This window comes from Scyliorhinus torazame, chromosome 11 (assembly GCF_047496885.1).
Source record: "Scyliorhinus torazame isolate Kashiwa2021f chromosome 11, sScyTor2.1, whole genome shotgun sequence".
Classification (NCBI taxonomy): Eukaryota; Metazoa; Chordata; class Chondrichthyes; order Carcharhiniformes; family Scyliorhinidae; genus Scyliorhinus; species Scyliorhinus torazame.
This window is the reverse complement of record NC_092717.1, coordinates 119,826,850-119,853,003: the sequence shown is the minus strand read 5'-3', so window position 1 is coordinate 119,853,003 and position 26,154 is coordinate 119,826,850. Positions and strand designations below refer to the sequence as shown.

Genomic DNA, 26,154 nt, shown 5'->3' with positions numbered 1-26,154 from the left:
CTTTAGCGGCTAACTTCTCCCGGAGTTCCTCAATAATGTTCTCACTTTCTTTACTGTTTCCTTCATTCTCTTCCTCCTTCTCAACTAACTGTCTGCGGAGCGTCTCGACGACCTCCTCGGTGCCTCGCAACTGTGCCAAGCAGCACACTATTGCCATTGGCTTTCTGAACTTAACTGCATTTTTCTTATATACCATACACAGAGGGTAGTGGGTGCCTGGAACTCACTACCGGAGGAGGTGGTGGAAGCAGGGACGATAGTGACATTTAAGGGGCATCTTGACAAATACATGAATAGGATGGGAATAGAGGGATACGGACCCAGGAAGTGTAGAAGATTGTAGTTTAGTCGGGCAGCATGGTCGGCACGGGCTTGGAGGGCCGAAGGGCCTGTTCCTGTGCTGTACATTTCTTTGTTCTTTGTTTGTGCTTACATAAATCCTTCCATCAAGTCTGTCCTATCTTTCCTGGACCTGTCACGGTGTTTGCACAAACATTCGACCAAAGGGGCCATCCTTTCCCCTTTAAATACTTTCTCAACACATCTTCCCATACAGGGCACTGCTCTGATTTGTCGACTACTGCGACCTCGGGTTGCTGCTGTGGATTCATCACCTTCTCTATCATCTGCGTTGCCATCTCTTCTTTACTTAAAATTTGGAACAGGGGGAAATAAGGAGTCGATCGAACAACGGGTATGGCTTACGGCTATATTCCAGTTCACAATCCCTCTAGATTTGCATGCAAGTCTGACGAGTTTACCTTACCCTTTCCTGTTCGTTACGCATGCGGTTAGTGCACACTTCCAAAATGTGGCTATTTGGTCAATATGAAACTTACTCTTGTGGTTCGTTCCCTTTCCCCAATTTAATTCAAAGTTGTGGGATCCCTCGGAGTAACAAAGTCACTTTTAATTGAGTCCCACCAGAGTCGCCAATAAATGTGTCTTTTCTTACCCTTTATGTGAACCACAAGCTGTTTCTTATATCGACCAAATAACCACACAACCAGTATGTTCGCTCAAAAACACAGTTTATTAATAACTCAAGACTTGTATCTCTATGCAATAATACACGCAGTTCCATACTAAACTACACCTAACGACTAAGATGACCTTTACTTAACTTTGAGTTAAGGCCTTTATCTGGGTCCACGTGGTCGGTTGGAAGTTGTTGGGTTCGCCTCAGCTGGGCTCGTCCTTCAGGAATGGTCGCGGGTCCTTGAACTTGGTTGTTCTGCTGCAGTTGGTCGCGCACAGGCCGGTCCCAAAAGAGACAGAGCTCTAGTGCGCAGGGCTTTTTATCCTTCGTCTCTTTCGCGCCCTTTTGGGCAGTCCGTACTCCAGGTCAATGGATCGATAGGGTTTTCAATCACCCTCATCGATCTCAGCCAATTAGGGGGCGGATACCCCAATAGCTGGGCAGGTCCCAGCTATCATTGTCCCAGACACATAGGCCTTTCCAAATAAGGGGGGGGGGGGGTGCCGGTTAGTCTGCTACTGTTGTAACTCCTTGATTCAAACTCTATTGTCCTGGGGGAAATGTGATTGACTCTTAATGGATACAAGTTTCAGCCAAGTCTGGTTTCTTTGCACAATACGCAGAGGCTGTGTACCTGTCTGTGTCCCAAATTGATCACAATTCCCATGGTCCTTTGCAGGTGGTCATTTTACATGGCTACAGGATGACAAGTGGGCCTCGGTGGGGTGCTCTTTCCGAGGGTCAGTGCAGACGCGATGGGCCAATGGCCTCCTTCTGCACTGTAAGAATTCTATGGAGGCAGTGGCTGTGTTTTCAACTCCCACTCCAGGAGCTGAACACAAAAATCTACACCGGCACTCAGTACTGTACGAAGGGAGTATTGCACCATCAGAGGGGTTGTCTTTCAGCTGAGACTTAAATTGAGGCTCTGTCTGCCCTCTCAGGTGGATATAAACAATCCTATGACACTATTCCTGGGTGTCATTGCACTTGAATCACAAAGTCCTGGTACATCAAGGAATTAGGAAGACAAAGAAAATGTTGGGCTTTATTGCAAGGAAGATGGAGTATAAAAATACTTGCCACAACTGTATAGTGCTTTAGTGAGACTACACTTAGAGTACAGGTACCTATAATAATCTTTATTAGTGTCACAAGTAGGCTTACATTAACACTGCAATGAAGTTACTGTGAAAAATCCCCTCGTCGCCACATTACGGTGCCTGTTCGGGTACATTGAGGGAGAATTCAGAATGTCAAATTCACTGAACAAGCACATCTTTTGGGACTTGTGAGGAGAAACCGGAGTGCCCGGAGGAAATCCACACAGACACAGGGAGAATGTGCAGACATCGCACAGACAGAGACCCAAGCCGAGAATCAAACCCGCGTCTCCTAGAGTACAGTTGTACAGTTTTGGGCCCCTTATTTAAGGAGGGACATACTTGCATCGGCAGCAGTACAGAGAAGGTTCACTAGGTGGACTCCTGGCATGAGGGGTTTGTCTTATGAGGAAAGGTTGACCAGGTTGGGCTATATTCAATGGTTTTAGAAGAATGAGAGGTGATCATAGTGAAACATGTAAGATTCTGAGTGGGCTTGACAGGGCAAATGCCGAGAGGATGTTTCCCCTTTTAGTGGAATCTAGATCTAGAAGCACAGTTTCATAATAAGGGGTCTCCCATTTATGATAGAGATGAGGAGGAATTTCTTCTCTTCCAGGTGAGTAATGTTTGGAATTCTCTCCCCTGAGAGCAGTGGAGGCTCAGTCAAAGCATATATTCAAGGCCTAATTAGGTAGGTTTTTGATTGAAAAGTGTGTCAAGCGTTATGTGGTGGGGACGGGGGGCTAGGCAGGAAAGTGGTATTGAGGCTATATTCAGATCAGCCATGATCCTAGTGAATGGAAGAGCAGGCCGATTCATGCTCCTATCCCTTATGTTAACAGAACATGGGAGTCCTGGTCAATACTTAACCTTCAACCAGCATCACAAAATCTGGTTATCATCATTTTACTGTGCTGTGCATGGGTTGGCTGCCATATTTCCCACATTTCAACAGTAATGACCATTCAAATGTGCTTCAAAGGTTCTAAAGTGCTTTGGAATGTCCTGTGGGCTAAAATAGGCTATGTGAATGCACCATATTGTTAAAATACCCACAACCCATAGTGCAGACATTCTTAAAACTAGAAATCTTATTCATCTAAGAAAATAAGATAGCTGAAAGTTTGCCATTATGTTGGAAAGTTTATATAGCCATGTAAATCTATTTTTCTCCCATTATTAGATGGCATGCTTGATTGCAGGTGACTGCTTAATAGACAGCTATATAAGGAATGCTAAGATCACCCATTGCATGGCTGAAGCTATAAAGGCAGGGTTTTGCATATTGGAAGCAGTAAAGTGATTCTTCAGTTTTTCTGTCTGTGATCTAAAGGGACTTCTGGAGGCTACGAAGGATGCTTTTTTGCACTTACCTCAACCACTTGCCAGGCGGAGTATGAGTACCTCGTAGGTCTCTATAGAAAAACTGCAGGCCACTGCCAGCCCACACTTGCTCCCAGTCAAACAGTCTTACTCCACCCCAGGGCTTATTTGCAGACCACGTTTTGGAAACCCTCAGCCAGTGAACTGCAACTTAATGCTCAGCTGATTTCTGCACCCTGCTGGTATTATACAAGTGAGCACCAAGGCCCAATGTGAGCAAGCCTCGGGCCTGTTTTCAGGCTCACATTGCACAGGACTTAAGAGTTCATAAAACGTGATCATTTTGCAATGACAAGGGGGAAAATAAAAGAGTATCACTAAGTTTCACAGGCAAAGTAATTTATAGGGCCGAGAGTTAAACTCGGCAACAATTAACTTCCTTCACATTAAACAAGTTCTCAAGAATATTAGATATAAAAAGGATAGAGCGTGATTAAGGGCAATTAGGAACACAGGAATTAGGAGCAGAAGTAGGCAACTCAGCCCTTCGAGCCTGCTCCGCCAGTACTTGGCTGATCTCTTCCTGGTCTCAAAGCCATCTCCCTACCTGTTCCCCATATCCCTTTAACCATTTTAAAAATTATTAATACATCTATCTCCCACTTTTTTAAAACGCTTTTCTTATTTTTTTATAAATTTAGAGTACCCAATTTAGAGTACCCAATTAAGGGGCAATTTAGCGAGGTCAATCCACCTACCCTGCATATCTTTGGGTTGTGGGGGCGAAACCCATGCAAACACAGGAAGAATATGCAAACTCCACACGGACGGTGACCCAGAGCAAGGATCAAACCTGGGACCTCAGCGTGTGAGGCAGCAGTACTAACCACTGCGCCACCGTGCTGCCTGTCACTCTTGATACCATTCAATGATTCATGTAATCATGTAGCCAAAACCAGTAAGAATTATGACCTATTTCAAAAATGTAGCTAATAATAATTATGGTAACTATTTTAATCTTGATATATTACAATTATTGTGCATCCAGAGTATCAAAGAATATTTAGTATGAATCATCTAATGCCCTGATTGTCCAAACATTTGCAACATCCTTAACTGGCTTACAATCATCAATGGAAAACCTGGTTCATTTCCATTTTCCCACTCACAACCCTCCCCCACCAGCACCCCTTTTAGCTGAAAAGCACTGAAGCTAATTGTGGTGTCTCAGCAGCTGACCTAGCTGACATTAACTTACTCAGCAGAGACCAGGAATTGAACCTGTGACTTTTTGTCTGTGTAACTTATTGCTATGCCAGCTGGTGCCTTCATCCACTCGGCTGCTGGGAGGGCTGCCTATTGCTATTTTCAAACACTGTTCACATTAGAATTGCTGGGCTCATGGATTTTGCTGGGCTACTGCAAGCAAAGACTTTCAAATCAAGAAAGATATATTTTCTTAGAAGCCTTGAGTCCATAATTTAAATGTTGCTTACTGCTTCCATTTCCTCTGTCTATTACAGCACAAATTTATAAGCAACAGCTAATATGCACTCAACACAGTAACGCTGGATTTAAGCTACAGCTAAAACCCGGTTTGCAATGAAACATTGTCTGGTAATTTACGTTAAAAAAAAAGATTAAAAATAGGAAGATAATCATGATTCTGTAATATTTTTGGCATCCACTGTGGGTCACATTGGGGCCAATGATATAGGAAGGGAAGGGGATGAGGTCCTGAAAGCAGATTTTGGGGAGTTCAGAAGGGAACTAAAAAGTCAGACCCTAAAAGTAATAATCTCAAGATTACTCCCAGTACCACATGCTAGGGAGCATTAGAATAGGAAGATCGAGCTGTTCAACTTGTGTCGGGGGAAATGGAGGACAGGCGTTTAGATTTCTGAAGCTTTGGGACCTGACCTGTAGAAGGACGGATTAGACCTTAACAGGACTGGGACTAATGTCCTCACGGTGAAGTTTGCTCGTGCTGTTGGGGAGGGTTTAAACTAGATTGGCAGGTGGATGGGAACCTGAGAGAACATTTAGAGTAGAGAGAGGAGAAAAACTGGCAATGGGAAGTAGAGAAGTAGTAACTGACAAATCAGAGAGTAGAATAAAGGTAAATAGAATACTTGGAAAGTTTGTTAGAATTAGAGTAGGTAATAGTAAGTCATTGGATGGAGTCAAAGGGGAAAAGAAAATAACCCTCGAAATCAGGGCTAACGTGCAAGTATACAAATGTACGGAGCACGGTTAACAAGATTGGTGAACTACAGGCACAGGTTGATAAATGGAATGATGATATTATTGCTATGACAGACAGCTGCCAACAGACACCTGGCTCAAAGAAGGGTAGGACTGGGCATTTAATGTTCCTTGATACAAGGTGTTTAGGAGAGACAGGAAAGGAGGAAAGGAGAGGTGTGTGAGGGAAGGGGGAGGGGGTGGTGGTGGTGGGGGGGGGGGGGGGTGGTGGTAGTGTTGTTTGAAGATAGCATTACAGTAGTAGAAAGAGAGGATGTTCCAGAGGGATCAAGATCAAGATCTCTCTAGCTGGAGGTAAGGAATGAAAAAGGTGCAATAACATTGATTGTTGTAGTATATAGGCCACCCACTCATGGAAGGGATGAAGATAAACATTTTGCAAATAAATTACAGAAGTGCAAGATCCTACCCAAGGTCTAAGATGAGCATTTTAAACTTAAACTTAAACAGGCAACTATGGGCACAAAAGCAGAGCTAGGTGAAGTGAACTGGGGTACAAGACTAAGGGATACATCAACACCGGGGCGGCACGGTAGCACAGTGGTTAGTGTGGTGATATACATCACTGTAGGTACACAAAGGGTTAATGTACATACACTACACCTAGCTAGACACTAGAGGGAGCACCAGAGACATGACACACAGACAGTCAACCAATAGGTCAGTAAGATAGGACACGACCAATGGGCATTCAAGATACACACAGAGGTGACACTTCCACAGGAGGGCATTACACCAACTCATATATAACGACACAGCACTCATGCTCAGTATCTTTCTAGTAGAGACACTCAGTGAGTACAGACACAGGGTTGATTGAACATCACACCCACCACGTGGATTGTAGCAGACTGGTTCGTCAGTCTGAGTAGCTTTAGCTGGATTAACAGTAGCGTCGAATCCAAGTAGGAGAATTGTTAATAGTTTAATAAACGTGTTAAAGCTATCTCCAAGTCTGAACCTTCCTTTGTCAGAGTGCACATCAAGGAAGCAGCTTATGCTACGTCAAGGACATAACAAAATATGGTACCAAGGAGTGACTGTTAAATCCATAAGTTGCAACTCAGCAAACAATGACAACCAGCAACAGCAGCCAGGCAAGATGATGTTCGAGATTCCGGTTCCACAGCAACTCAGGTACCAAGGCAATCTCAGTGAAAACTGGCGTGCGTTCAGGCAGAGATTCGAGATCTACCTGGTAGTGTCCGACTTAGATGGCGTGGCGGATGCAGAGAAAATTAAGCTTCTACTTATCATTGCGGGTCCAGAAGCAGCTGAAATCTTCCAGACCTTCAAATACTCAAAGGGGCAAAACAAGAGGGACTTCCAGGCAGTCCAGGACAAATTCCAAGAATTCTGCGAGGAACAGACAAGAAGAAAAGGTAAAAGAGGCGCAAAAACTCACCGCGAGGTTGGGTTGCAGCAACGAATGGCAGTTTTGAATTGCAGCCATCTTGGAAAAGGTGCTGCACATGCGCAGTTGCGTGAAGAGCGCACAGAACGGGAAGGTCCGTTTGCGCACGCGCGAGGAGCCGTACATGCGCCATTGCGAAAAAGGCTCCAAGTAAAGGAACAGCGATCTGCGCATGCGCAATCGCTTCCTACGCACTACGTCACATGCTTCGTGACGTCAGAGGCCCCGGACCACGCCCACTTAAAGGGGAAATGTCCCAAAACAGGGAAAAAAATTTAAAGCCGTAAATCCCGATTCTTTCACCTGGAACGACAGCACAATGCCTGAAATTCGACCAGTAGCTGAAAGTAACCTCTGCAGAACCCTGCAACAAGCAGTTAGTACTGCCCAAAGAGATGGTACAGTCCTTGAAGACTATAACTCAGACCTTGAATTCTTTGGACATCGCGAGCCCAATGCCAGCTCCGACACAAAATGTGATGATATGGTCTTGGAAGACAACGACTCAGACGAAGATTTCATCTTGGGAGATGGCTACCCAGAGTACTAAATCCGAACCACAACTAGAGGTGTTGTACCGTGAAGACCCCGACGATGAGTTCTTCGGATTGGGGAATCCTCAGCCCAGCAGTTATGACATCCTGACTCGTGAGTGCAGGATTATGCTGTGGCCTGATGCCAAGAAACAGAGAGGGTCCACGCACCACGAAGGGTCCCAGCCTCCACACAAGAAGACGATTTGTTCATTGAACATGAAGAGAACGATCACAACTCCGAAACAAAAAGCGATGATTTGTCTATCGAACAGTACACACAATACTGCTCAGACATAGCTGAGTTATTCGGAGATCCTGATCACAGCATCAGCAACACGGCTGAAAAGCTCAACATGTCTCTTCTCATGTTAGATGCATCCAATACCATGGTGCCATGGCAGATCGTCGATACATTGGATGACAGCAATACCCAAGACGAAGACGACGCCACACAGAGAGCGCAGAACGACTCCATTGAGAGAGCACAGATCGGCTCTACAGCGAGAACACTGCACAACTCCACAAAGAGAGCGATGAAAGACTCCACAAAGAGAGCGACACAAGCCTCCACAGAGAGAGCGACACAAGCCTCCACAAAGAGAGCGACGCAAGCCTCCAGCGACAGCTTAGTGACAGACTCAAAAATGGAATCAAGCAAACACTCCATAGTGAATGCCATGCATGAACAAGACCATGAAGATCTATCAAGCTTATTTGATCCACCAGAAGAAGACTATGACAGTCTACCCAGCTTATTTGAGGCACCAGAAGAAGACTATGAAAGTCTACCCAGCTCATTTAACCAACAAGAAGACACTGAATGTCTACCCACTGTATGTGAGACAAGTAACGGAAGAAATCACAATTCCCATACAGGATGTGCAGGATCACAGTGAGACTGACATATCTAAGCTCGTCTGCACAGAAGCACTCAATAATCAGAGGACAGCCACCCATGAGTCCGGAGAGACCACGTCATATGAAATTGTGAAGGTTTTGACTCCAGAAGAGGAGCACCAAGAGTCCAGAGAGACCACGTCAATAGAAATCTTGAAGATTTTGACTCCAGAAGAGGAGCACCAAGAAACAAAAGGTGATTCAAATGAACCAGAAATAACTCCAGAAGAGGTGCACAAAGAGATCACAGATGATTCACGTGAACCAGAAATGACTCTAGAAGAGGAGCACCAAGGAAGCAGAGGAATCAAATCCACCACAAATGACTGATGTCACCAACATCAATGCAACATCAGATCATTCACACAGTTCTCAAGAAGAAACGCTCAATGTAACAGATACCATCATCAACAACATGGCAGAAGACAAACGAGCCAGATATATGACAATGAAAACAATTAATGAACGTGTGTTGCAGGAGTTGGATGCTCGACAGCAAGAGCTGGATATATTAAACACGAAGAAGGAAACCCTGGGGGCTGAGATAGCACATTCCCAGGTGAAGCAAGAAGCTGTGGTGCTGTATGAAACGCTGCATGAGCTGGAAACTCACCGCAGTCAGATGGTTGCAGAAGATAAGGGCAGGAGGAGAGGGAGCGGCTCCTAAAACAGGTTAAAGAAGACAGTCACAGTGAGACGACTGGTGACTCCGGTGACACCACGTTAATTCACACCTCATCCACTCGAGCCTCTCCACAAGTAAATGCAGTCCTGAATGAAATGACTCCAGATGGGGAGAATCGACAAGCCAAAGCTGATTCAAGTAAGCCGGACATGACTCCAGACGGGGAGCGCCGCAAACTCAGTGACGGCACGCTCAAGGAAGCAACAGATACCATAAAGGACGCTGACAGCAATAACGGTGACAATGACTCACATCATTCAAACGGAACATTCATTGAGCGCAACAGCAACAATGAAAACAACATGCACGCAACAAGAACAGCGAAAACAACAAAAAAGGAAACAAGTATGACAAAAACAACAACAAGAATGACAACAAAAAGAACGACAACGAAAACGACCAAGGCAGAAACGACACCAATGAAACAACGACCTGTACAACATGGTACAACTCTGCAAATGAGGGACACTGTTACTGCTCAGCTCAGTACAATGACATACCATGGCAGGACAATGCATCTTACCAATTCACGTTTGCTACACTACCAACAGGCAACATGGCTTTCAGGACAGATGCCATCAAGAATTGTTACCATAAGCATCGAAAAAAAAAAAGACACAGACTCCAAATCAGTCAATGAAGTGATTTGAACACTTGATCACCTCCTGATGACCAAACAGCAGGACACTGACGGCATTCGCAAGGGAATGACAACGTCATCATTGACATTTCTATACCAGAACATATAAATTCATGAACTTTGGACTCATAACTTTTATTTTGTATTGTCTTATCCTCAAAGTCATCGCAACTATGATTTGGTCTTGTATCATATTGGATAGTCATCACAGTTATCATAACTTGTACGTAGCATCACTCATCTACCTAGTTTGTTCAATTTTCTTTAACACTGTACAGAAAAAATGTAACACGAAAAAAGGGGGGGAAGTGGTGATATACATCACTAAGTACACAAAGGGTTAATGTACATACACTACACCTAGCTAGACACTAGAGGGAGCACCAGCGACATGACACACAGACAGTCAACCAATAGGTCAGTAAGATAGGACACGACAAATGGGCATTCAAGATGCACAGAGAGGTGACACTACCACAGGAGGGCATTACACCAACCCATATATAAGGACACATCACACATGCTCAGTCTCTTTCCAGTGGAGACACTCAGTGAGTACAGACACAGGGTTGATTGAACATCACACCCACCACGTGGATTGTAGCAGACTGGTTTGTCAGTCTGAGTAGCTATAGCTGGATTAACAGTAGCGTCGAATCCAAGTAGGAGAACTGTTAATAGTTTAATAAACGTGTTAAAGCTATCTCCAAGTCTGAACCTTCCTTTGTCAGAGTGCATATCAAGGAAGCAGCTTATGCTACGTCAAGAGCATAACAAAACAGTTAGCACTGCTGTTTCACAGCTCCAGTGTCTCAGGTTCGATTCTCGGCTTGGGTCACTGTCTGTACGGAGTCTGCATGTTCTCCCCGTATCTGCTTGGGTTTCCTCCGGGTGCTCCGATTTCCTCCCACAGTCCAAAGATGTGCAGGTTAGGTGGAATGGCCATGATAAATTGCCCCTTAGTGTCCAAATAGGTTAGGTGGGGTAACGGGGATAGGGTGGAGGCGTGGGCTTAAGTAGAGTGCTCTTTTCAAGGGCTGGTGCAGACTCGATGGGCTGAATGGCCTCCTTCTGCACTGTAAATTCTATGATTCAATAGAGAAGCAGTGGCAGACATTAAAGGGCATACTTCAGAATAATTATATTTCTGCTGTAAAGAAAAATTCTAAAGGAAGGAGACTCTATCCATTACTAACTAAAGTAATTGAGGAAAGTATCAAACGCAAGGAAAAAAAATGTAACTGCACAAAGATTAGTCAGGGAATTAACAGCAGAGAATTACAAAAAGGTTAATCAAGGAAATTAGGCAGGTTCCATCTATGGATCCGTGGGCTATTTGGATTCCAAGGTATCGGAATTTGGTCTGGGCCAGTTTAAACCTCCCCAGATCTGGCCCTCTCTTCCCCCTCCCCTGCTACGGATTCACGGGGAAGATTTCACTCCTGCTCTGGTTAAGTTTATAAGTTTAAGTCCTCCGTGACTACCTCTGACATGCAACTCTCCCGTCGCCTCACCAGGGCTCTCGCCAAAATTCTGATGTCTGTGTTTAGGAATGAGATGGGTCTGCATGACACACATTCTATTGGGTCTTTTGGGATCAGAGATATCGAGGCCTGTGCCAGTGTGATGGCAGGATCCCTCTTAACAGCAAATCATTGAACATCTCCCACAGTTGCCGGGCCAGTACTGCTACAAATTCTTTATAGAGGTTCACTGGGAATCCGTCCGGACCCGATGCCTTCCCCACCTGCATGGAGTTGATGTTCTCTATGACGACTTCCCCCAGTTCCAGTGGTGCTTGCAGTCCCTGCCTCTTGTCCTCCCCCACAGCCCATGGGCGCGATTCTCCGAGCCGGAGAATCGCCGTAACCGTGCCAGAAGCTCCGATGCCGGCCCAAAATTCTCCGAGGTGCGGTGAATTGGTGCCATTTGCGTTGGCGCATTTGGCGCGGCACCGGAATCAGCGGGGCCGCTGATTCTCCAGCCCAGATGGGCCGAGCAGCCACGTGGATCCGACAGAGTCCCGCCGGCGCCGTTCACCCCTGGTCGCTGCCGCCGGGAAATCTGCGCGAACTGTTGGGGGGGGCGGCCTGGGGGAGGGGGGGCTCCTTCACCGAGGGGGGCCCTCCGGTGGGGTCTGGCCCGCGATCGGGATCCACCGATTGGCGGGCTGGCCTCTCCCCCCCCGGGCCTACTTTCTGGCACGGCCGGCCCCTGAACACCGACACCACGTTGAGTTGGGGCCGTCGCGCTAAAGAAGTCCCCTGCGCATGTGCAGGTTGGCATGGCACCCATTTGGCGCCGCAAAAGGAGCTGGAGCAGCGTGAACTGCTCCAGCGCCGTGCTGGCCCCCTGTGGGGACCAGAATCGGGTCGTACCCGGGCCCGGTTCGCGCCGTCGTGGACGCGATGGCGTTCACGACAGCGCGAACACTTGGGCTCCATATTGGAGAATCGCCCCCTATACGTCCAGCCCATCGAAGAACTGGTTCATCTTCGAGTCTCCCTCTCGGGACTCGGAAGGTGCACAGCTCCTCGTAGAAAGTTGCAAAGGCCTTATTGATCATATCTGACACTGCTACTAGTTTGCCATTCTCATCTTTCACCTGGCGGAGAGCAGGTCAAATTCCATTTGTAGTTTTATCCTTTCCACCAGCAATTCCATGGTTGGGGGGGGGGGGGGGGGAGTACAGCCGATCCACTTCCAGTATGGAGTCACTTAGTTGCTGCCTAGCTGCCCTTGCTTTCCTGTCCCCAAGTGTCCTATATGCAATTATTTCCCCCCGTATCACTGCCTTCAGTGCTTCCCAGAATGTGGAGAGTGAGACCACCCCTTCTGGTTGCGGGTTAAATATCAGTTATTGGCTTATGACATTCTCTCACAGAATGCGTAGTCGGTGAGGAGGGCTGTGTCCACTCTCCATGGAGGGGGGGCGACTCTAACTCACACCAACATGGTGTGGAGCGTGGTTGGAGATGACTATTGCGGATTATTTCGCTCCTACCACCACTGGAAGCACCGATTTCCCCACTACAAAGAAGTTGATCTACTGTAGACTCTGTGGCCCTGAGAGAAGAACTCCTTCTCCCTTGTGGGTGTGAAACTCCATCGGTCCAATGTCTCCATCTGCTCCATAACGGTGTTCAGCTCTCTCACCATTGGTGATTGTCTCCCTGGTCCAGGGTTAGATCTGTCTGTCCATGGGTCCTGTACACAGTTGATCCCCCCCCCCCCCCCCAACGATGAATTGGTGGGAATCAATGTCGAGGATTTCTGCCATGGTCTTTTATATGAAGTCTGCATTGTCCCTGTTGGGGGCATATACATTTACAAGTACCACTGGTGCCCCTTCCAGGACACCCACAGCTTATCATGACACACCATCCCCCCCAGAGCTGTCTTTGCCACTGTGAATGTTGTCCTCTTATTAAACAGTATGGCCACGCCCCTAGCCCTCATCCTGTAGCATGCTTGGTGGTCTGTCCTACCCAGCATTTTCTCACCCTCCATCGGTCCTGCTCCCTCAGGTATGTCTTTTGTAGGAAGACTGTATCAGCCTTTCAGATAGGCGAAGACTCTTTCACTGGGCCGTTAAGCCCTCTGACATTCCAGATGACTATCCTGATGGGGGCTTCCCCCCCCCCCCCCTTGCAGGATCAGCCATACGCACTCCAAGGCTTCCCTTCGTTTGGATGCCATCCAAGATGACCACCGTTGGTTCTTTTGTTCTTGCATGTCTGACCTGTTCTAACCAGCGTTCTACCCTCCCCTCCCCATTTCCCCCCTGGGCCTGTCTATCCTTTCTGTAATCAGCACCCCGCCCCACGCTTCTGTGGGTTTCCATCTCTGCCTCCCTCTCTCCTCGTCTCCCCCCCCCCCCCCCCCGCCAAGTCCCCTTCCTGTCAGGAACTGCGCCACAGCCCCCCTCTCCATTTACTTTCCTGTACTAGCATATTCGCCAACATGGTGCCCCCCCCCCCCCCCCGGGAGTGACTCCTCCATTCCCCACCCATTCTGTCTCTAGGCGCCCCCCCACCCCTGGTTTGGACCCCATCTGCCCCCTTCCCATTCTTCTCGAGCTTCATTCATGCCACAGTGGATTTACCTCTGACAGTTGTCCATTTGTGTCTTTTACTTCTGAGGCTTTCCCAGCGTGTTCTTGCTGATGGAACTCCTCGACTTTTCTTGCTGTGGTAAAATAATTTTTGTTCTGGTAGGCCACCCATAGTTTGACCAGGCATCACATAGCAAATTGAACCTTACTCTTAAATAGAGCTATTTTGGCCCTGTTAAATTCAGCTTGGCCAGGTCAGCTCCAATGCCCTGGTAAACTCAAATTGTGTGCCCTTCCTATACACAAGACTGCGTGGGTGCGTATTCTGTTGGCTTACTGGCCAATATTCGGGCTAAAAGTACTCGATTTGGAGTTTCCACGAATAGAGCCACCATTCCTGCGACTGCTCAGCACATCCCTGCCACCGGATCGGAGTACCATACTTGCAGAAGGATGATTCCAGGGCAAAGAACTAGCTCTGAGGTTAGAGTGGAGAGGTTGGGACTGTTCTCTTTGGAGAAAAGCTGAGAGGAGACTTGAGAGGTATTCAATATGCTGAGGGGCATGGACAAGGTAAATAATGAGAAAGTATTCCCATTGAAGAGAGCACCAAATCAACATAGTTTTCAAAAGGAGTCATGATGTGGAGATGCCGGCGTAGACTGGGGTGAGCACAGCAAGAAATCTTACACCAGGTTAAAGTCCAACAGGTTTGTTTCAAATCAATAGTTTTCGGAGCACTGCTCCTTCCTTCGGTAAGTCAAAAGGAGTTGCAGTGATGAGGAAGTTTTTCTTCAGTCAGAGGTAGAATCTTAAATGAACTTCAAAAGAGAATTACATTGATCTCTGAAAAATAATATGTAAGCTTATGGGGATAAGACAGTGAGTGGGACTCGTTAGAATGCTCTTTCAGAGAGCTAATGCACACTTGATGGACTCAATTGCCTCCTCCTGCACTGTAATAGTTTTCCAGTTGCTGGACTGATAAATGGATTACTCAGACAAGACCTTCCTACAGTACTCAAACTAACACTGACATTTTCAAAACAATATTCCACATGGTAGCATTTACTTTGCAGAAGACCTAACACTAATTCATAACAGTAAAACAATTTTTGTTTTGTTGCTCTGAAACAATGCAAGAATTTACAGGCATCTTACATTGATTGCAGCTCTGTTTAACAATAACATGATTTGTCCATCTTACAGGTCGCAGTCAGTGGTCGAACCAGGTGCCCTGAAGCACGAAGACAGGGATGATGATAACACTCAGCCACTGCTGGCTCTGGACTGAACTAATGGCATTTCATAGGTTTCACAAACAGTGGCAACTCCAGGACTGGAACTCAGCGATACAAACATTAATGGAGCACTTGCTTAAATCAAGTCACATTCAGCTACGTGATGTACTTTTTTCCATTATTTTAGAAAGGCAAACTTCAGATATTACCAGTCATCAGCTATCTCGTATCTGCTGTACGTGACCTGGCAGTAGCCAAGGTAGAAGATATCAGTATTTTGCCTAAGGAAGAGTGAAGGTAAATTTTCATTGATGCAGAATGGTTCCGGTTGTGCCATTGAATGGCAGCAGCAAAAGGATTTGTTTTTATATTTCCATATCAGAAAGGAAAACTCAAAAACAAGCTAGAAATAGAAGGGAGGATGAAAAAACATTTAAGTGCCAAAGATCCACATATCCATATCTTGATTTTCTAAATGAATGTTCAAAATTCATCAGTACATTTTAATTAAATTCAGTAAATGAAGCTAATATTGCCAACCACAAAATTGTTTATTTGATTGGGCAAATAAAGAATTACTCAAGTTCTTTTGTGTTTTATTTTGAGAAATATCAGGGTTAGTGACTTTTACAGCATTTTACAAAGTGTTTGTGTTACCAACAACTTACTGATATTCAATCCCAACACTTTATTTAATCCCAGCATTAACTAATTTAATTAAATGATCGAAGTGCTGTGTAAAAACCTAAAGTAAAATGAAAAACTTTAATTTCAAAAATAAACTATTTACAGTTGGTAATACAGTTTTGAAACCTAACAATCATAGTGGTAGCTCCATTTTGTTCAAAGAATGCCAGGTTTTTACTCTTTAAAAAAAAAAAGCATATGATTCAATTTATCCCAATACTAAAAGTTATATAAAACAAACAAAATCAAGATGATGAGCTCAGTATAAATCAACGAGTGCAGCTATGAAAGACACAACATGACTGACTCCTTTCTAAAAAAAAAAAATCACAACTTCTAGAACATTGATTACAAGGCTCCATATCTGCAGAAGTAATCACAGCTAGAAATCATTGCCCTACTCTCTAGGAAACCACTACAGCAAAGTATTAATTGACATGAAACTGGTACTTGGAACACCTGCCCATAACACTGTAGCCATCTGGGATCGCCACTTACAAAGGGAAACATGGACACTTACAAGGGAAGTATGGCCACTTGCAAAGAATCACAGGAAATATGGCGAATGCAGGATCCAGACGAACTCAGAGCTTAATGGTATATTTGCCAGTAGCTAACCAGACACTATCGAAACCCCCAGCAGATTTGCATTCTAATGGCCCATTTCCCCAGAACAAAAGACTTGTACTCAGTTATCAGATACAGACTCATCGGAGCCACTCCCTTCACCCAGGAAGCCCAAACAGCCAAGGTCAATGACTGCTCAGGACACACCCAGCCATCAAGGCACCCGCCCCTTTATTGGCCAAAATCGAAGGCAGTAATCGAAGCCTGCCGAATTATTGGGTCCAAAGCTAAGAACCGCCCAAAAGAGCGCGAAACCCCTGAAGGATAAAAAGAGACACTGTCATGTGTTCAGTCTCTCTTGGCCCCGACCAAGCCTAAAATCAAGTGCAGCATCACAACCAGAAGACAAGTTCAAGACCAACGATCGCTACCAGACAGGTGAGCCCAGCAGAAACAAAGTCCCTTCTCCAGACCCAGCCACACAAGATGCGAACAAAGGCGTTGTTCTTCTGTATAAAGCCGGGTGCCTGAAGTTAAGTACAGGTTGTTGTAGTGTTAGGTGTAATTTAGCTTGTAGTGATATATGTTGCATGTCGAAGTAATTCTTGTGTGTAAATAAACTATCATTGAACTTGAACTAACTAACTGGTTGTTTGGACTTTGATCGATATCCGGTAAAACCTTGTGGTGGTATCATTTGATACCTGCCGACTCTGAAAAGCAATGTCATTAATAACTGTCATATCAGTATCCAGTTAAAAAGAGCAACATTATTGGCGTCTCCGGTGCGAATTGGCAACAACACTCGGGGCAAATTCATTTTATTCAATGATACACAGTAGTATTAACTTTAGAATTAAAACCTCAGCAAGTCAATGTCAGGATATAAAAAGAATTGCAGTGCCTTAACTGGTTGACTGAATTCACTCACTTTACTGAGCCAAATCTGATACCAAAAAGAAAACGATAAGCTCTTCCAAAAGAATGTCACAATACGATCAAATGCAATCTACTTATTCTCGGTCAGTAGAATAGAATGCAGTCACTTATCTTATTGCAAGTAGTCACATGAAATAGAAGTAGATTGAAGCTGCATTTAAAAAAAACTAGCTTAAGCTTGTATGAAAAATTGTTCCAAAATCGAGAAAGACCTGTAATCATCTTTTAAGTGTATAGTAGATTAGAATTGATTTGAATGTTGGGAATAGCAGAAAAACGAAAGTAACCATGTTTTCAATGGCAGCTGTCACTAAAAACGCAATATCTTATGATGAGCGTAATGATCACCATCAGCATTTGTGTGTCCTCAAACATGCATGTGCAAGTGTTTCAAAATTGAGAAACAAAGAGAAAAGTGTCACAGCTTGGAATATGAAAACAATTTACACATGTTACAGTGAAAGTCACCACAGTCCCAGAGGACCCTCTGAGAGAGAGCTGACTGGTGGTGATTTAACCAGAGGATCACCACACCTCTGGCGAGAGGCAAAGTTGAGAAGGTAGGACCTTCATGAATAACCTCAGGAAATTAAACCTGCACTGTTGAAGTCGCTCCACATTACGAACCAGCTGTCCAGCCAACTGAACTAACTTACCCCCTGATATGTTAGTGTCATTGCAGCCAATCACTACGTTTTTATTTATGGTTACATGAAGGCTTTTTTTCTGTAACAGTTAAAACTAGATAAAGGAGAAATAACATGAAATCTCACTGAATATTACTCCCTGTTACCTTGATGTTCCTTTTTTGAGGCTGAATTCAGAATCTCATTGGACAAAGTCAATGCCACTGGAATGCCAGGCACCGTTCAGCTTTAGCCATTACTTTAAAAAAAAAATTTAGAATACCTAATCATTTCTTCCCCCCCCCCAATTAAGGGGCAATTTAGTGTGGCCAATCCACCTAGCCTGCACATCTTTTGGTTTGTGGAGGTGAGACCCACGCAAACACAGGGAAAATGTGCCAACTTCATACAGTGACCAGGGGCCGGGATCGAACCCGGGCCCTCAGTGCAGTGAGACAGCAGTGCAACCCACTGCGCCACCCAGCTTTAGCTATTACCACGAGCATCCTGAATTCAGTGCATCAGGCAAGAGGTGAGTAAAACATGAAGCTGTAATGTTCAGATACTATAGCAACATCAATTGAGGAGTATTTAGCTATATTTGCATTAAAAAGTACTCTGGTAATATTAGCATTTTGTGATAAGACAGGAATAAACCAGAATAAGAAATAAAAGGCTCCTCCCTTCTGTGCGGCCAATCTAATTCCTTTCGGTAGTTTGCAGTCAGTAAATTTATCAAAAACCAGCATCCATATCATTAGTCTAATAAAAGTGTTATATTTAAATCACAGCATCTCTAGGCATTTTTGTTAGACTAAAATATAATTTCCCATGCTCTTCCTGTACCCAACATACCATTACTTAGATAGTGTGCAAAACAAATCAATATGTAGAGATTATGTTTTGGCACATTCTGGTGTAGGTTGTAATCCTCATCTCTCTGCAGGTACTGGACTGCTCCTATGACTGCCTTGAGATAAAAGTATCTTGGCTATGTAGTGAACCCAGTCTTCCTTTGCTTTGTTCCTGAAAAGTGAAATCTGTCATTTACACTTGGCATAATGAATTTGAACATAAAAACATATGGTCATTTTATAAAGGCTGTCACAAGCCATCTGCTTTTTAGCATTCTGTACAGATGTACCAGCTGACTACTGGATGACTGTCTCACGTTGGCATTTGTTGAGTTTGGTCACACAAAAAAGCACAACATTGACAGCAATTAGCATCTTATGGAAGAGTATTTTGGGTTCTTTCCACAGAATTTAGATGTGCAATTCTGCAACCAAAGGAGGATTCATTTTTAGGCTTAGTAAAGCAACACTGATGGTCAGAAACTTATTCTACGATTACTTGCAATATTTTGTAATTTCAACGCTTTTCATTTTTACTGTGGCCACTACCGATTCTGCTGCGGAAATGATTTTGGGCGAGTTATTAAACGCAGTATGGGGGACCTAAGCATAACCACAGATACATCTGTTAACTCAGAATGCTTCAGTGATCATGTCATTTCAACTCTCTGTGTTAATCAATCTCGCTCACACTGTCAGGCTTAGTAACCTCTCAAATGCAGCTCCCCCATTGAGGGCTTCAGCATTCATTATTAAAAAATTGAGAAGTAGGATAAAATAAACTCAAAAGTTAATATTTTTGTACTTGGTTATTAAATGTGTGCTATTGTGTGAAACACTAATTTGTTCATGCTAGCAAGGAAATAATGACTTCAACTAAATCTGTGTAGTGTGCAAACGCACTTGACCAAATGTAATGTGAGGAACAAATCACCTTTATGTAACTTGTCAATATCTATGATTAAGAACTTCTGAATGTCCGTTCAACAAAAATAAATTTATACAGAAAGATTCCATTTGGAAATACAAAACACTGAAGACCAGTTACTTGAATGTGACAACATGTGTACCTTATAGAAACTAGTCAGATCAAATTTTGATTGAATATGATGGAAAGCTATATAATCCAACAATTTTCCCACTGAAGGGTTCTTAAATTTCTTGAGGTGAACTATTTTGCAGCGCTGATATTGTTCCAAGTCACAACTTGAAAAACAGAGTGTTGAATTTCCCTCAGCAGATCTATTTCAGCTTTGATCCTAGTGTTTTGTATTGTAGAGGAAGGACACCGTTCAAGTTTGCATCATCCAACCTCTACATAAAATATGCCCTCTTAAAAACATTCCAGAAGACCTTTGTATTAAATGAACTGATTTTTTCTCCCCAAAATACATTGCCCCATAGCCCTGGAAAACTCTCCTGCACCAAGAATTTCAGAAAAGAAAATGGAATTTGTTACACTTCATTATGTAAGACAATTTCTTCATGTTTGCTCAACTCTCAAACGTCCTTCTCCAATGTATGTTCCAAATATGCCATTAAATTGGGGAAAGGGTTCTTCGTTGGTGAGGCGTCAGCTCTGGGTGCCAAACGTCCACTATGAAGATAAGTCGATAGCTGTTAGCATCCTGCCAAACTTCATGCTCAAACGAATCATCAAAGATTATGACCTTCCCCTCCTTCCATTCTCTGCAAAAAGAGAGAGAGCAACAGTGAATTTGGATCAACATTTGTTGAAAAGCAGAATTGAAGCTTCGAGATAATTAACATTTTTTGCATAAAAGAAAATTTATTGTTTCCTAAAATCAGACATCAGTGCCTATGAGCTGGATGTGCCAAATGGTCTGTTTCTGTGCTATATATCTTATGTAATTCTAAGTAGGAATAATCACCTCTAACGAAGCAGCTATTGTCATTCTAGATTTTCTGGTGTTTTTTGACATGTTGGTTGCATGCTTCATTATCTTTGAATGCTTAAAAAATACTCTAAGCAGTTTCATTGCATTGTCTTGAACGGTTGTTATTGGAGTATTGGTCATGACGTTTTTGTTGATTAGGGCGAGGGATGTTGTTGGGAAACACATTTTTAAACGACTTTCCAGTCTGGCAAGACAAAAACTTCAATAATGCACCTGTACTCCAACTTTTAGGAGCATCCCTAAACCAGCAGTGGGGATTGTTTACTTTTCAAACCATTAGGATGTACCAATTTAAAGGTGAGGTGAGAGAGAGACTTCCCTCAACATCGAGGCAGCATTTGACAGAGTATGGCATCAAGGAGCTCCAGCAAAAGTGGAGTCAATGGGAATCATGTTGGAGTCATACCTGGCACAAAGGAAGATAGTTGTAGTTTTTGGGGATCAATCATCTCAGTTCCAGGTGATCACTGCAGGAATTCCTCAGGGGCGTGTCCTGGGCCCAACCATTTTTAGCTACTTCATCAATGACCTTCCTTCACTGATGTTCGCTGATGATTGCACAATGCTCAACACTATTGGTGACTCCTAAGATACTGAAGCAGTCCATGTTCAAATGCAGCAAGACCTGGACAATATACAAGCCTTGACTGATAAGTGGAAGTGCCAGGCAATGACCATCTCCAACAAGAGAGAATCTAACCATCTTCCCTTGACATTCAATATTATTGCCATTATTGAATCGCCAACTATCAACATCCTGGAGGTTACCATTGACCAGAAATGGAACTGGACCTGCCATATAAATATTATGGGCAGGATTCTCCGGTCTCTGATGCCGAAACCGTGTTCGGCAATCGGCCGGAGAATCCTCGTTTGTGCTGAAATCGGGGGGGGCGGTGCCGCTTTTGCAATGCTCCGCCCGCTCCAAAACATCATCGGAGGCCCTCCCCCGCTCCACCCCCGATGGGCCGACTTCCCGACGGCATGGAACACATATCCCATTTTTTTCGTGAACCCGGCGTGGCAGCTGCGGACTGAGTCCCAGCACCACCACAAGTCGTGTGGGAGCCGTTCCGCGGGCAGGGGGGGCTTTGGCGTGGGCTGGGGGCACTGATGGGAGTTGGTCAGGGGGTGGCAAGCCTGATAAAAGGGGACTAGTTTTTGGCAGACCGGGTCCGCACGCCATGTTGCACAGCGTAGCCGCTGCAGGCCGCTGCCGTGCGCATGTGCGGCCACAGACCCGGCAATTCTCTGGCCATATCCGCAGCTAAAGCGGGGGGGCTTTACGCTGCGTGCCTGCTAGCCCCCACCAGACAAAGGATTAGTGCAGCATTTGCGCTGTTTTTTCAGGCGTAAAACGCCACTGTTCCCACGCCGGCGTCAGCACTTAGTCTTCAAATCGGAGAATCCAGCCCTATGGCTACAAGAGCTGGTCAGAGGCTAGGAATTCTGCAGCAAGTAACACACCTTCTGACTCCCCAAAGCTTGTCCACCATCTACAAGACACAAATCCGGAGTGTGATGAGGTACTTGTTTAGATGAGTGCAGCTCCAAAAACAGTCACTAAGCTCTACGCCATCCAGTGCAAAGCAGCCCAATTGATTGCTCCCCCTTCCATAAACATTCACTCCTTCCTAGTTGCAGGTTCCATAAAACACTGTCCAAAGTGCAGAAATTAGTTTAAGGCTAATTAAGCTACATTTAAGTGGAGGCACTCAATGCTTATTTGTAATCGATAATTGGGTTGAATCGTTTTATAAACTCTGGAGTAGAGTTTTCACATGCCTTCTCCCAAACTCCAGCTGTAACTTTGGCATTAAAGGTGGTAGATTGAGAGTCATTCAGGCACATATACGGCAGCAACAAACTAACGCCAGTTTTCTTTTGTCCTTGTAGTAAACTTGGCTGAGGAAGCATTTTATAAAACGCTTCCTGTAACCTTTAGGCTTGATTCTTAACATGCTTAAAGAAGAGAATGAAATGTCTTACCTAGTGTCATTGGCACAGCGTATTCTACATCCTTGCTTAGGAATAACCAGGCCAAGATGCATTCTTAGGCGGCAATTTGTGGGTCCGGTGTGAGGCCATACATGAGTCCCTGGATGCATAATGGAATACTTAATCTAAAAAAAATGCACAATTGTAAATTCAGAATTATTTTCTCACATTTACAACCTATACTGATTTTGATGAATAGCAGGGTAGCAATTTTTACATCAACAGACCATGGGCGCGATTCTCTGCTCCCGCGACTAAGTGCCCACGCCGTCGTGAACGCCAATGACGTTCACGACGGCGTGAAACGGCCCCGATCTCGACCGATTCAGGGGCCGAAAATGGGCTAGGATCGGGGCCGCGAGAAACTTGGGGAGCGTGTCGCTAAAGCAGCGTAGTCAGCGCGCTGGGCATTGGCACCGCATAAAAGCGGCGCCATGTCATCCGCCGCTTAACTGGCGTCACCCGCGCATGCACGGGTTGGCCGACGCCAACCTGCGCATGTGTGGTTGCCGTCCTCCCCGAGGCCACCCCGCAAGATGTCAGATGGATCTTGCGAGGCGCGGGGGAAAGGAGGTCCTCCTTCAGAGAGGCCGGCCCGCCGATCGGTGGGCACCGATCGTGGGCCAGACCCCTTTTGAGTGCAACCCCGGTGAAAGAACCCCCCCCCCACAGGCCGCCCCCCCCCCCCAGCGTTCCCGCGCTGTTCCCGCTGGCAGCGACCAGGTGTGGATGGTGCCGGCGGGAAGCAGTCGTTTTGGGCAGGCCGCTCGGCCCATCCGGGCCGGAGAATAGCGGGTGTAGTGGAGAATCATCATTTTGGGTGTCCCGGGCGATTCTCCGACCTGCGCCGCGCAGAACTCGACGGGGCCGTTCTCGCCGCTTGGGTGCATCGCGGGAGGGCGTCGGACCGGCGTCGCGGGGAAAAATGGCACGCCAGGCGATTCTCCAAACCGGCACGGGAGCGGAGAATCGCGCCCCATATGTTAAGAACCTGACTGTTGAAAAAAATCTTCGCCAAATGTTATTTACGTTTCTGAACCTCAGCAAAGTTACCCTGCAAACTCCTGTGAAGGGATGCCAGATTTTATGTAAGTTAAAAAGGATAAGTTTATCAAAAAGATCAATATTAACAGACAAGAAATTCAACTATAGATAACTTGCATTCAAAAGTCAAAAATATAGGGGGAGTGAAACTACAGTAGATATAACTTCCATATTTGAAAGTTTACTATATTCAAGATAGATTGAAGAGGTTTAAAAAGCATAGATAACATATATTTAGCATTTTGCTGTCGGGAATTTCTTGGAATGATTGTGAGAGATTGAGTATGTTAATCATTTCAATAAGTAATTTGGTAAGAATTTAGCTGAACAGCCAGCACACATCCAACAAAAGAAAGCCATGTTTAGCTAACTTGATGGATTATTCTCAATACCATTATGGCCATAATGGACAGGATAATGCAGCTGATATCAGACTTTTTAAGCTCCACTTTGACAATTAACGTCTTGGATGAATAGTCACAAGATAAGAGGTGAAGTATGGCACAGTGTAGAAAATTTTTCCAATCAGAAAACTGAGGCTAGCCATAAATGGCAATATTTTAGGCTGGAAATAACTTATGAGGTATGAAGGAAACCCACCCTGGAATCATAGCTATTTTTCCTATGTACAATGAGCTCCAAATATAGCAAAGACGATCTCCCGGGTATTCAGGTAAATTGTATAAATTGTGGCTTCTATAATCAAAGCCCTGAAAAGAGTGGGCATGAAATTAAGTTGCCTGGAGAAGTCAACATAAACATTGCTTAGAAAGACAACTGTTCCTGACACTCAGTTTTCCAGCCCCCTCTCAGTTGAAATGAAATGAAAATGAAAATCGCTTATTGTCACGAGTAGGCTTCAATGAAGTTACTGTGAAAAGCCCCGAGTCGCCACATTCCGGCGCCTGTTCGGGGAGGCTGTTATGCTGCTGGCCTGCCTTGGTCTGCTTTCAAAGCCAGCGATTTAGCCCTGTGCTAAACAGCTCTTGGCTGTCCTAACTTTGAGCTACACATTTGGGATTTGCCACAAAAAGTAGCCAGTTAGAAGTTATGGATGGGGAGATAGATGAGATAATTTCCCTCTTTTCTCAACTTTTGGTGATCTATTTTTGAGAAGGGATGTTTTTTCACCCCTCAAGTGCGACAACTTTAAGGAACAGACATGAAATAGACTTTCTTGTAAGTTTAAATCAAAAGAAAGGATAGACATTTATTTCTCAACACTCAAAATTTAATCGCAACATCATTCGTTCCTCACACATACACCAAGGTTTAATAAGAAAGGTCACTTCTTTTCTTTAAAAATATTTTTATTCAACTATTTTCATTTTATAGAAAGTTGACTTCTAATCAGTGCTCATGATGGTAGTCAAAATGTTGTTGACCTGAAGGATTGCCTCTTGATGTACTGAAGAAAAAGAAAAATCAAGGTCCGAGGTTTTTGGTGATGAATTCATACTCCTTCACCCCAAACAACAGCAAGCCTCTAGCTTTCCAGTCGATGTTGTTTGAGTCCCTGAACTAAACTCTGGCAGGTATGGGCAGCACGGTACACAGTGGTTAGCACTGTTGATTCACAGTGCCAGGATCCCAGCTTGGTCGATTCACGGCTTGAGTCACTGTGCAGAGCCTGCACGTTCTTCCCGTGTCTGCGTGGGTTCCCTCCAGGTGCTCCAGTTTCCTCCCACAAGTTCCAAAAGACATGCTCTTAGGTGAATTGGACATTCTGAATTCTCCTTCAGTGTACCTAAACAAGCGGCAGAATGTGGAGACTTGGGGCTTTTCACAGTAAATTCATTGCACTGTTAATGTAAGCCTTCTTGTGACAATAATAAAGATTATTATTAAAATGAATAGGCCCCAATTCTTTACCCAATGTGATTTTTGATACAGGGGCCTCCCTTGCCCTGTGTGAGTGATGGCTTACCTCTAGTCTTCATATACCAGGCTATCTTGTCTTGGCCTGCTCTTGTGGATCAATAAGATACTTCCAGATATTTCTTACCACAAGACGGTTTCAGTCATCTGACAACAATATCAATGTTTTCTATTGTCCACACAATGGGTTGGCGGCTAGGCAATTTACAACACAATGGAGGATGTTTGATATCTCTTCAAAATTCCAGCTATGATTAGCCTCCAAAATGTTGTAATTTGGAATTCCACTTTCATGGGGCCAGCAGGTTTAACAGAAATTGTCATTTTAAATCTCTTCCATCGAAATGGTGAGGGTTTAGTCAATTCGCACCTTGGAAAGCCATTTGCATGTTAAGTAACAACCCAGAGATATGTTCAGACATGTGTCGCTGTCTGTGCGGAAATCACAAAATAAGTCATCCAACTCTCTGGAGTCTGTTTTGTGAAGGGACAGTGTCCATGT

At 44.7% G+C, this 26,154-nt stretch overlaps 2 protein-coding genes across 19 annotated transcripts in view; one reads left to right on the top strand and one right to left on the bottom strand.

Annotated features, from left to right (window-relative positions):
• LOC140385490 (clavesin-1-like) overlaps positions 1-15,726 on the top strand; it is a 271,602-nt gene extending 255,876 nt beyond the window's left edge. The window contains exon 6 of the mRNA XM_072467706.1: positions 15,109-15,726. Within this exon, the coding sequence (XP_072323807.1) occupies positions 15,109-15,193 (85 nt within the window). The 3' untranslated portion in view covers positions 15,194-15,726. The remainder of the gene's footprint in view (positions 1-15,108) is intronic.
• Positions 15,720-26,154, bottom strand: part of unm_hu7910 (un-named hu7910) — a 275,063-nt gene continuing 264,628 nt past the window's right edge. For all 18 annotated transcript variants that reach the window (XM_072467698.1, XM_072467699.1, XM_072467685.1 and 15 more), the window contains 2 exons: positions 22,722-22,855; positions 15,720-20,502 (listed from right to left, as the gene is read on the bottom strand). In XM_072467698.1, the coding sequence (XP_072323799.1) occupies positions 20,352-20,502; positions 22,722-22,855 (285 nt within the window). In that variant the 3' untranslated portion in view covers positions 15,720-20,351. The remainder of the gene's footprint in view (positions 20,503-22,721; positions 22,856-26,154) is intronic.